This window comes from Lepidochelys kempii, chromosome 5 (assembly GCF_965140265.1).
Source record: "Lepidochelys kempii isolate rLepKem1 chromosome 5, rLepKem1.hap2, whole genome shotgun sequence".
NCBI classification, from domain to species: Eukaryota; Metazoa; Chordata; order Testudines; family Cheloniidae; genus Lepidochelys; species Lepidochelys kempii.
Genome location: NC_133260.1, coordinates 122,115,284 through 122,128,098, shown reverse-complemented (window position 1 = coordinate 122,128,098; position 12,815 = coordinate 122,115,284). Strand labels below are relative to the sequence as shown.

The 12,815-nt window shown below is 42.9% G+C and overlaps 1 protein-coding gene across 16 annotated transcripts in view; it reads left to right on the top strand.

Moving 5' to 3' along the window:
• The window catches only part of PALM2AKAP2 (PALM2 and AKAP2 fusion), a 503,398-nt gene that overhangs the window by 486,099 nt on the left and 4,484 nt on the right, over positions 1-12,815 (top strand). For 13 of the 16 annotated variants that reach the window (XM_073345681.1, XM_073345680.1, XM_073345678.1 and 10 more), the window contains one exon: positions 3,444-3,482. The exons of the other annotated variants lie outside the window; for them this stretch is intronic. In XM_073345681.1, coding sequence (XP_073201782.1) covers positions 3,444-3,482 — 39 coding nt within the window. The remainder of the gene's footprint in view (positions 1-3,443; positions 3,483-12,815) is intronic. 16 annotated transcript variants of the gene reach the window in all.

Here is a 12,815-nt window from a genome sequence, read left to right as displayed (position 1 = left end):
TCTGGCCTCTTAAAGATCAAGTGTTGCGTTGACAGTGACTCGCTGAGTGCCTTAAAGATGTTTAAAAAAAATTTTTTAAAACAAAACACTCCAGTATCAGTTTATCTGAAGGGGGGGGAAATCAATACAGCATAGTGGCAATCCTATAATAATAAACTATGCCTGGTTGCCCTCTGTAATCACAGGTGAATTCACTGTTCACTGAAAGCCTGCAGTGAACTGCATAACTGCAGTATGAGCCTTATTGCTCATATTTGTGCACTACAAGTATTCACCCAGCACTCATTAGACTCCCAGAGTCCTATCCCAGTACACTCTGGGTTCAGTGTAAGACCTAGGATGGATTTCCTGAGGACAATATCCTCTTGGGTTGCTCCAGGATCTGGTTAGGAACTTGTGGAATGGGATCCTGGACTTACAGTGGACGGAATGCTGTTTCCCATTGAGTCTGGTCTGTTCTTTCCTACAAGCAGAAAGGGGAAATGGACAAAAATTCTGCTCTGAGTTCTTCATGTAGGTACCTTCAAGCTTTTGAACTGCTAACATTAATGTTCAGATGGTCATCAGAGTAGGGAAATGGATATGAATTTCACAGCTAATGACTGTCAGATGCTACAGTAAGCAAACTGTTCTCCCATCGTTACACTGGGACTTTACAAAGGTGACTGTTGTGAGTATAAATGCTGTGTGCATCGGACAGATGGGTAGTATAAACCCTTACATGTATATGATTATTGTTAGTGGTTACTATTGGCCATTGTTGTTTTTTATTTGCTCTAGCACCCACAATGTGCCAGACTCTTTCAAAACACTTAAGAAAAACAATCCCAATCCAAGTAGTTCATAGTCGAAGGAAACCACTTTCTAAGCACTTCCGCTAGAGGTACAACCCTGTTAAGACTATAGTCTTTAAAGTTTACACTGAGAACAGTAGCCCACAGAATATGCTGAGTTTTAATCTTTGGTGTTTAACATTATATCAACAGTGTATGAGACTTCAGATTAGAAACTGTGAAATGTAAAAGGATCCCACTCCATGTTTGGTTGTAAGTTAATGCAAAGTAGAAGAGTGGGTTTGAAATGCAGACAGATGTTAGGGTCTGAGCCTGCTCCCACTGAAGTCAATAATAAAACTGCCATTGATTTCTATGAAGCAGGATCAAGCCCGTAAGCAGGCTTCCCCTGTAGGAAGCGAGCGTATTCTCAGCTCACCTGCTTTCGTGGACTTCATCTGACACAAGAAACTTTGCTAACTTGGCTTGTTGCCTTTCTACAGTGAGGACGTGTCTCAAGAATGAGTTACTCACCAGTGTCTTCTGCCTGTCCAGTGGGCTGGATCCCCCTGGGTGCAAGTGGATAGTTTTCATTAGGTGGTGTTAGGATTTCCCCCTTGTGTATATTGCTATGCTAGTGCCTGTTGAATGATGCTATCAGACCTTTCATTCAAGAGATTTGGGACCTCATTCTTCTCTCACTTTCTCTGGGTATAAACCAGGAGTAACTTCATTTAAGTTAGTGAAGTAAAACCAGCATAAGGGAGAGGAGAGTCAGTCCTTACGTGGCCTTAATAACTGCGGAGTTTGTTTCCATCAGCCTTTTTGCTTTAGATCTTGGAATTGTTCAGAAGTTGCTTTGCTAAGAGATAAAGACGGACTGCACGCTCAGCATACCCTTTTCCTTGTAGCACTGATGAGTGCAGGTGACTTACCAAGCAATGGCTTGTGACTGGAGTTCTTTGTTGCAGTCATTACATTGTTCCCTGCTGTATGTGGTTCACTATGTAGCTGCTGCTCTCGTAGAGATGTCATTATGCTGAGGGCCAGACTCTCTGTTCAGTTACACCAGTGCATCTCCATTGACGTCAGTGGGGTTGTGCGGGTGCCTTCTCGAAAAGAAGTTGGCCAAGATTGTTTGTGTTTGAAATGCGCTTCTGTGTCTTGACTGAGAACTTTGTTCCAAATGAAGAGCATCACGCCATAGAAACAGAACTCTGGATATCATGGCAGCTCAGTGATGATAACGCTATTAAAAGCCTCTGATAATTAGAATGTTTACTGCCATACAATTAGCATCATCAAACAAATTGTGCACCAGATCCTCCACTGGGATAAATTGAGTAGCTCCATTGAAGTTAAAGGAGCTACACCGATTGACCCCCCCCCCCCCTAAAAGTCTGGCTCAGTTTTATTTTAGTTTTCATGTTCTGGAAGCTCATCTGGAGCCAAATTTTTTTTTTTAAATGTATTTATGTTCCCCTTTCTGCTTGTCTAAAATCCTATCATAGGGCTCTGTTTGTAAGACCAGAATGAGCCTCCCCTAAACAGCTGGAATGTTTTTTTTCTCCTCCCTATATTTTCCTTTTCCCTTGTGTAAACTACTTCTGAAGGGGGGGAATAAGAAATTACAAGATAAAGATGTAGCTTTGCCATGCTAAGCTTGCAATCCTTAGTTAGAGACCATATTTTATGTGCCAGGCTAAGCAATAATTATTTAAACAACCACTAGTTCTGATTTGTCAGCAGAGGCCTTTAAAATGCAGTTTCAGGCAAAAGAAAGTAATCTCTGGATCTAATTACATACGAGAGCAAATAACTGAACCATTTTCAAGTGTCCACAATATACTGAAAAAAGCATAATTAACAGGCAAACAGGCAGCTGCCATTTTGAAAATCTGATCGTGTAGAGCAGGCCTCTGGCTCGGCTCACCATGTGAATACAAGGAAAATGAGAGACTTTCTAACTGGTTGGAAGATAAGTTCTTTTGGGTCAAATGCTCCTTTCTGCTGGTTAACACAGAAGGGAGCAAAGCTGAACAGACTCCAGTCCTACAAACACTAACATATGGAGTAGCCACCCTCAGATTTAGATAGGACTATTTGTGTGCTTAAAATTGAACACATGCATAAATCCTGCAGCACGTAATAAATAACAGGAAAGTTGGTGTTTGCAGGATCAGGGCATTGGGTGCGCCCTGCTCCAGTGACACAAGAAGGCGCTTTGTTTTGCTCTAATTTCAGTGCGCTGATCCTCAACATGGCAGCTCCTGTAGGCATTGTCAGCTTTTGTCCTTCATAGTCTGCTTTGCCAATGGCCAAATCCAGTGTATTTGCCATTTGAAAGACTTCGCTGCATAAGGGGAGAAAACGTTATTCTCTTTCTCTAGCTGTGTCTTCCAAAGAAGAAGCCACTGGGCGGGAGACGATGGGAAGAGGGTACCTGATTCTCTGCCAAGCAGCAAGACTGAAATAGTTTGACCAGTAAGAGTAAACATGATGGCAACTGGCTAAGCAGCTTCATTTAAAAACAAATACATTAAAAAACTAACCTTTTAAACAGGTCCAAACTGCTTCAAGTTCTGGTTCCAGTTTTTTTGTTTTGTTTTTTGTTTCCAACTTCAACACGTCTGTCCAATGTACTAATGCTGGTCTTTTCCTTTCCACCAGTACACCTCTAAATTACTGTCTAACAAGGTTACTTCCGAGGTACTTTTCAACTGCTTATCTTTGCTTTCTCTTGCATGGTCATTCCAAATGCACGTTGTTTCAGTTTGCATTTCCATGCTACGTGTCAGTGCTGTTTCACATCAAAATAGGGGTGAGGATGTGTATGGGGGTGTGACCGGGGCCCCAGGGGAGCCAACTGAGGTCACTCAATTGGGGTGAACTGCAAAGAATGGGGCAGACAATCCCAAAAGCTGGTAGATATTCCAATACTTAGATTTACCAAGCCAGCACAAAACAGCTTCTGTAATACTTCACTGGTTACCCAGAAGCCAACAACAGAGTTCCCTTAAAGTAACCCAGCCTCAGGCCTCCACCCAGATACCCAAGTCAAGTATGATGAAGATTACTGAAAATATTATTCATCATAAAAAGTTCTACCAATCCCAGAGGATCGGACACATTACCTGCCAGGTTAATGAATATTCCAGATCTTACCCAAATACACGTTACAGCCAATTCTTATAAACTAAACTAAAATGTATTAGAAAAGAGAGAGAGAGCATTGGTTAAAAGATCAGTATACACACAGACATGAGTACAGTTCTGAGATTCAAATTCATAGCAGAGATGGTGAGCTTTGTAGTTGCAAAGAGTTCTTTCAGAATTGAGTCCACAGGATATAGTCCAATGTTTGTATTCAGGGTGGTCCAGTCAGCACTGGGATCTCAGTCCTTATGACTTAGGCTTCCCCTGCATGAAGCCTCAAACAGATCCGAGATGACAGGACCAGGATCCAAGTCCTTTTTATAGAGTCTCAGGCCTTCTTGTGACAGCTCGGAGTCCCTCTACGAGGAATAGACACTCATTTCCTAAGCGGTAATTATCCACACAGATCCACGTAAGGCAATTGCCTGTTTTTACACCATTCACAGATGATTGGCTATACATTTCAAAGAGAGATGAATACAGGGATATCCTAGGTTTGCAGTTCATTTAAGTGTAAAGAATTTCTTTTGATCTCTGCATTAACAGAAAACAGCATAGACAGGGACTGTTGATTACATCAAGAAAAGGAAAAGGAGTACTTGTGGCACCTTAGAGACTAACCAATTTATTTGGTTAGTCTCTAAGGTGCCACAAGTACTCCTTTTCTTTTTGCGAATACAGACTAACACGGCTGTTACTCTGAAACCTGTCATTAAGAAAAGGAGTACTTGTGGCACTTGTGAGTACTTGTGTACTCCTTTTCTTTTTACAAATACAGACTAACACGGCTGTTACTCTGAAACCTGTTGATTACATTGTTGATCTCTACCCATATATATGTAAATACACAAAAACACAAACATTGTCTCCTCCTATGTTTTTAAGGGTTGAATTTGAATCATTCATCCTGCAGGCTGCTTAACCCTTTCTGGTCATGCGTCACAGGGGGATAGTCTCTCTTATCCATCATCAAAACGTTTTTTCCTTATCCTTGGATTCTAATTACAATTTTTGGAGTGATGAAGATTGTGATTAGAGGGAAGGCACCAAACCAAAACCCGGGATGGGAACTTTCCTGAGCATTGGGCGAGTTAGCATCCAGATTCAGATCTGACCTTCCCAGATGAAACCCTCTGTAATGGGTAAATATAAAACCTCGGATCCAAACATCCCCAACCTTTGAGGAGTTATGGACCCAGATCCAAATATTATGATTCCTGCACATCTCTAGTGATAGTGTCTTCAATAATATCTACATTTGTACAAAGGATAAACACACTGACCTCTCCCTCTTTGACAGCATAGCTTCAAATCCCAATTCCAAGTCACAAAGGAGTTTGGTGACTTCATCCGTGGCCGCATCCATGTCCCTCTACTGGGTAGTTTGTTCCACATCACAGTATGACCATTCCCAGCGTGGAAGTTTGCACTGTTGACAGCCAAGAGACCCAAGGCTGCAGAAGCAGGGGCATTTTAAGTCAGGATTGAAGTGTATTGACAGAGCCCTTGAAGGGATGCTTGCACAACCCTTACCTGCGCAAAGCTCTTGGTCTGACACGTAGGGCGGGTCTACGCTGTAAATGTACGTCGGCATAACTACGTCTCTCAGGAGCGTGAAAAATTCCCAACCCTGAGAGAGACAGCTATGCCGACCTAACCCCCCGCCCAGGGTAGACAGCACAGAGGACTCCCCCACCCCACACACACACTCTCCTTCTCCTTTTGGGTGTCATTTATGAACGACCAACATAGTATCTGTGTATACGTGGCCTGTAAGAGGCAGTACGCTTTAGATTCCCGATTCATGGGCTTCGGGTGGAGATGCCTTTGTGCCTCCCACAGGGAATGGACAGTATTCTGATGGTAAGGTCTAGGGCAGGAGGGAGGAGATAAGTGGGAAAGGAGTGAGAGTTGAAAATGGTTATAGACTAAGGTGAAAATCTGCCATCTGCACTCCCTGTCATTAAACCTCAGCCCTGTGAAATAGCTTTTCAATCTTGGTGTTTTTGGAATGGATTCTCAACTCAGTGCAGAGGTCCTTAGCAACGCAACTCTGATCAGCATTAATTGGAGTCCTGTAACACTGCTGAGCTGTGAATATAGTCTGCTGTGATTTATCTCCTTCAGAATCCTAGGTCGTACATTAAAAGCACACCGGACCGCCTTTTGTTGTTCCACTTTTTAAAAGGACTGCTAATAACTGCATGCTTTCTCACACATGTGCATGTATGGTTATCCTGAAAACTTCCAGTTTTCTCTTGAATGACTACATAACTTTACCAGCTCTAATTCTTAGTGTTCCTTCTACCTACTATACTATAAGGAATACTCTGGTAATGGTTAGTTACAGAGGCAACTGAAAAGTGGTAAGTTTACAGTGCTCACCTTTACAAAATCACCAAATAGCAAGACAGATTAGCTTTGATTGCTGTGGACACTGACCACATTCCAACACACTGCACAGCACCAATAACACATTCTTCTGTTAGGGTTTCCAGATGTAAGTGCGGCTCCCATTGCACTCTGCAGAAGCCCAGTATTTGCATATACTGTAAAAGCAGGATTTAGCACTCAGTATGTACTGTAAATAAAATATCTTGACGCTGCAGAAAGAGTTTTCTTTATTGGTGCTGTTAGTTGTGTGCCTGTCTGGCCAATACTCCAGCATTTAACTTTCTGTTGGACAGCCGTGGTGAATTTCTCAAGAGCAACCAACCTGTCTGATGCATTTGTGCTGGCAGTTATGTGTGCATGGTTCACTTGTGCAAAGGTTTTTTTGTGCACGGTCTCTTGTACACACAGCTGGTAGAACTTACACCCTCAGCCTTGATTGGAACTCGGTCTCTGCCCATGAATGGGTGATAAAGCACAAAAATCGCTTTTGCAAGGATTTGCATGGAAAGAGTTCTGCATACATAAATCAAGATGACTTTTGAGAACTTAGCTGGAAGTATCCTCAATATTTATCAGCATTAAGACTTAAAAACAAACAACTGGATGCCATCATCAACTGTTGGCTTTTCACCTCACTTGCCTGTAAGCTGTAAGAAGCTGATGGCATTGAGTGCTAGTCAGTTGATCCATTATTCCAAAGAATGTGGCAAGCTCTAACCACCGGTGAAGAAATATGCTCCTACTTTGTTTTGTAGTTTACAAACACCTTATGGTTATGGAATTACTCCCATTTGCAAAAGTTCTCTTGAATTCACTTGTACAAATATTGGAGGATGGAGTATAGTTAATCTTCCTAGTCAATTGCAAGTCAATTTAGACAATATGTGGGAAATCCTTTTCCCCATACCAGTCCCTGGGGATTTTGCCATTAACTTCAGGAGAGCCAGGATTTCAGTCTCTCTGCTTGCATAGTCATCTTTGAAATCTTTCTGTGTTTAATTCTGTCAGGCTTAGGTCAGCAGCATCAGAGAGAGATTCAGCTCCTTCACATCAATATTGCCTCTGCTATGGAGAGAAATTAACTAGGGTTGCACAATACTAATCCGTTTCATTTAGTAACAGGTTCTGGAGTGAGATGCAGTGATACTGAATTCTGTCCCTGCTTGCCTTCTTCATCGGCTGGTGCCAGTGACCAAGTATGGGATAATTCACCAGTAAATTTGTTTCTCTCTATCCTCCACTAGGGGGCAGATGGCTAAAACTTGTACCTGCTTCAGTCATTTTTTTTTTATCCTGTTAATCATCCACTTTAAAATAAAACTTGGCATTAAAACAGTGTTCTGTAACTCCTAACAAGATCTCCGAGCTGAAACCCCAACATGTGTGTAGTAAGAGAGGTGAAGAACAATGTTCACAGTTCTAAAGCATTCCAAATATTTATTTATATTTGTCTGTCGTTTCAACGTTTCTGCCATCTGAAATCTCTCTGTTTAATGTGACTTTGTGGTCAAATTCATTTTTCCAGACAGAACATTCTTTTTACATCAGTTGGCTATTTTCATTAGAACTCTTTTCATTACGAGGTAGCCTTGTCAATTATTCAGTCGAAGCCTGAGAGAAGCACTCCTAGCTTTGTTAATGTTATAATCTTTGTGGAGCCTGTGTGCCAATTTTAGAGGCAATTCCAGACAAGTGAGAAAATCCAGAGAGCAGTAACAGCAAAGGAGGTGTCCATTCCCAGTCCTGGTTTTTCAGCATGTGCATTTTACATGCAGGATGCAATTTATCGGGGAGTTAGGCACCTAACTCCTGTAGGGATAATTCTGCTGTCAGCTCCACTAACACAACGCCATGCACGAGTGTGGCCAAGCGCAGAGGGCAAGATTCCAATACCTTGACTTGCCCTGATTAGCACCTTACTTCACGAATAGTCCTGCTGACTTAAATCCACTTGCTGGACACTTCAGCATACACCAGTGTCGCCACCCTAAGCCACATAAGTGCAGCACAGGGTATATGGTTCCTTACTGTCCGCTCCAAATTATAGGTCTTTACTACTTGTGCTAAATGAGAATCGCTATGGTCTAACGCTAGGACCCATGCCTATATTTAGAGCTCTGAGCTGTGGACCAGATTCTGATGTCTTTTCTCCAGCGAGAAGTCCATTTACTTCACTCCATTGCTGGACACTTATACAGACACCACAGGTCATCAGTGGCAGTAAATAACTACTCAGTTGAAATAAGAAAAGGAGGACTTGTGGCACCTTAGAGACTAACCAATTTATTTGAGCATAAGCTTTCGTGAGCTACAGCTCACTTTATCGGATGCATTCAATGGAAAATACAGTGGGGAGAATACAGTGTAGCTCACGAAAGCTTGTGCTCAAATAAATTGGTTAGTCTCTAAGGTGCCACAAGTCCTCCTTTTCTTTTTGCGAATACAGAGTAACACGGCTGCCACTCTGAAACCTGTCAGTTGGGATGGGTGTTTTGGCCCAGAACTGGGTGTATTATGGGCATTCCACACACAAAAAGGACCTAGCTCAGCCTGTTTTGGGGATTCCTTGTATATTTGACACAGGACTAGTTTGGAGTCCATTTAGCTGTCCATTTCACAGATTTTAGTAGAGAAATTGAGCCGTTCCCGATTAGGCCCGCGGCTTCTTACAGTAGAACCTCAGAGTTGCGAACACCTTGGGAATGGGAGATTGTTCGTAACTCTGAACAAAATATGGTTGTTCTTTCAAAAGTTTACAACAGAATATTGACTTAATACAGCTTTGCAAATTTACTCCCCACTGTCTTCTGCCCCATCCCCTCCCTTCCCTCTTCCCTCTGTCCTATTCCCCTATATCCTTTTCTTCTCTCTGCCCTATCCCATCCTCCTTCCTTCCCCACTGCCTCTTTCCCACCACCCCACCCCCTTCCCTCATTTCCCCTGCCCCCCCTTGCCCTGCCCCACCTCAGGCACTCTCCGTAACAGGATGGTGACCATGCAGGGCACCCAGCACACATAGATGGGGAAGGCGACTGGCACTAGGAACTAGGAGGCGGCATCCAGCTGCAGAGACAGCGGCCACCCTCCCTCACCTGGCAGGAGAAGCAGCTCTGTCCCCCAGAAACGTGCCAGGAGGGGGTGCAGCATGGGAACAACAGAGCTCCCCTCCATCCCAGCAGGCCAAGCAGAGCAAGCCCTGGGCAGCTCAGTGCTCGCAGAAATCGGCGGGGCAGTGGCACATGATCCCATGTGCCCCCCACATGTCTTACCTCTGTTTGGGGTTGCAATGCCCCCCCGCATCTCTCCAAAACTATCTGTGTGCAGTTGACCTGTCAGTTTGTAACTCTGGTGTTTGTATCGCCACGGTTCTACTGTATCTGATGAGTGTAATGGCAAATACAGAAGGCATGATTCACCACTGCATTATGCCAATTTTCCACCAATGTAATCCTACTGGTTTCAGGGACAGATGTAAAACTGGAGTGATGTAGTGGTGAATCTGGGCCAGGTTTCTCTTCGGTTTCTCTTCATTGGGAGCTTCCAATGTGGTGGTTAGTTAAAGGGTACGTTAGCTTATGAAAGTCTTATCAAAACTTAACAATAAACTGGTTAGCAGTAAATCTGTTTATTTATAGAGAATAACTCCATGTTCCTCTCTTCCAGAATGTCTTTCATTTATCCCACTCTTCCTTTTTAGCATCCCTTCCTTCTGGCCCATTCCTTCTACTAAAATAATGCGGGGCCAGGTCTTGAAGTCTTTGCTCAGCCTTCCAGCAAAGCTGCCATTGATTTCAGCAGGTCAAATGCTGAGGAGAGCTAATCAATGGAACTGCTGCTCATCAATTTCAAGGCCAGTTGGGACCATTGTGATCATCTCAGCTGAGCTCTGGCATGCCACATTATTCCCCAAAACAATTCCTAGAGCAGATCTTTTAGAAAAACATCCAATCTTGATTTAAAAATTGCCAGTAATGGAGAATCCACCATGACCCTTGGTAAATTGTTTCCATGGTTAAGTACTCTCATGTTAAGAATTTACGCCTTATTTCCAGTATGAATTTGTCTAACTTCAACTTCCAGCCATTGGATCATGTTAGACCTTTCTCTGCTAGATTGAAGAGCCCATTATTAAATATTTGTTCCCCATTTAGATATGTATAGACAGCGCAATCAAATCATCCCTTACCCTTGTCTTTGTTAAACTAAATCAATTAAGCTCTTGACTCTCTCTACATGGTACTTTTTCTGATCCTCTAATCATTCTCGTGGCTCTTCTGTGAACTCTTTCCATTATTTCAACATCCTTCTTGAATTGTGAGCACCAGAACTGGACACAGTATTCCAGCAGCGGTCGCACCAATCCCAACTGTATGGACACTTTTTTCCTATTCAAGAGTCCCCTGCTTAGTATCTCAGGATCAAATTAGCCCTTTTCGCCACAGTGTCACAGTGGGAGCTCAAATTCAGCCGATTATCAAATGCCCCCTCCTTAACACCAAATCTTTTTCAGAGTCTGCTTCCCACAATAGAGTCCTGTTTGGCCTACGGTCTTTGTTCCCACACCCATACATTTGCATTTAGCCATATTAAAAGGTATATTGTTTGCCTGCACCCAGTCTACCAAGTGATCCAGATTGCTCTGAATCAGTGACCTGTCCACTTCATTCTTTACCACTCCCCCAATTTTTGTCATCTGCAAACTTTATCAGTGATGATTTTGTTTTCTTCCAGGTCATTGATAAAAATGTTAAGTCACATAAGGTAGAGAATTGATCCTTGCGGGACCCCAGTGGAAACACACCTGTTCGATGACGATACCCCATTTACAATTACATTTTGAGACCTATCAGTTAGCCAGTTTTTAATCCATTTAATGTGTGCCATGACAATTTTATATTCTAGTTTTTTAATCAAAATGTCATGCAGTCCTAAGTCAAATGCTTTACAGAAGTCTAAAGTATAGTACACCAACAGAGACATTAAAGTCATTTGAAGCTGTGGTGCCTTGCACTTCTCATTCTTTGGCCCAATGAGAGTTATGACCAAGTTAAAAACTTAAGTGGAGACTTTGTGGACTAGCTGATAGACATGATGGTTGTTTGCTACCATGCCTCAATACAGTGTTGATAATTCTTACACAGGGGAAATAAATATCCTGCTTCATCCTCTCCAATGACTAGTCAGTCTCTAATGCTAATTTTGTATAGTTATAGAAATTCTAGTAACAAAGCTGTAGTGGGTAGATGCATTCAGTAGGTTATTGGATCTATGCAAACTTTGGGCCAGATCCTCAGTTGAAGTCATTTACACCAGCTGAGGATTTAGCCCAGTGGTTCTCAAAATTTTGAACTGGTAACCCCTTTCACACAGTAAGCCTCATAGTGCGACCCCCCCCCATAAATTAAAAACACTTTTTAAAATATTTAACACTATTATAAATGCTGGAAGCAAAGTGGGATTTGGGGTGGAGGCTGACAGCTCATGACCCCCCACGTAATAACCTCACAACCCTCTGAGGGGTCATGGCCCCCAGTTTGAGAACCCCGATCTAGCCCATAGTATTTGTTCCTGCCAGCCATGTTCTTTGACTGAGAACAGTGTTGACGTATAATAGGTTAGCAGCTTTAAACCAGTGATGAGGAGGGACAAAGGGGACGTAATGGAGGGAAGGATGTTCTCTTTGCTCTCGGGTTTTTGGTAGCTTAAAGCTAACATAGTGCCGATCCAAAGAAGAAATATTAAACCAAAAGGCCAGATCCAGCACTGAAGTCAGTGGAACCATGTTTATTTCACACCAGGTGAGGATCTGGCCCTAGAACACTGGGACTAAAAATCCATCCTGTTTTATGTTAGCCTGAAACTAAGGCCCAAATTGTGCAGTCCTTTCTAAAGCAAAACTCTCCTCTACTGGCAGGGTGGTTTTGCTCAGATAAGGGCCTCCGATTTTTGCCCTGAGTTTGGTGACTTTTGTATTTACTTTTCATATCCTGTTAGAATGTTACTTCTCCTTTACCCTGCACTTCTCTTTAATGCTCACTCCTGTTTTCTCCTGCTTCTGCCGCTGCTCGGCAACGCTCCCCAGTTCTGAAGCTAAGAAAGCACCACTTTGTATTTCCTATTGTGCTGAAGCTAAAAGAGCGACTGTGTTCCTTTGTTCCTTCTGAACAAGTTATCAAGAAAACCTGGGCAATGGGGCCGCACCCCTTTGAGATCTTGTCCTAGGGCATGGTTTATGCAGTCCGAATCCCTAACACCTCATTTAAACCATTAGTCCCCAGCTTTGTAGCTGCAGCAGGCTCAATAGGCCATTAGTGCCTCTGGGGAGTTTTGTTCAAGAAGTGGTGCGGGGGTTTTATTGTGTAAACATATTGGTGGCTGTGTGAGCACCACTTCCCTCTGCTGGATGGAATCAGACCTGCTTCCGTTTGAATGGTCTTGCCTTCTGATGGTTTACAAAGAGGATATAAGTAGCTTTATGCAGATCTTCAGTAA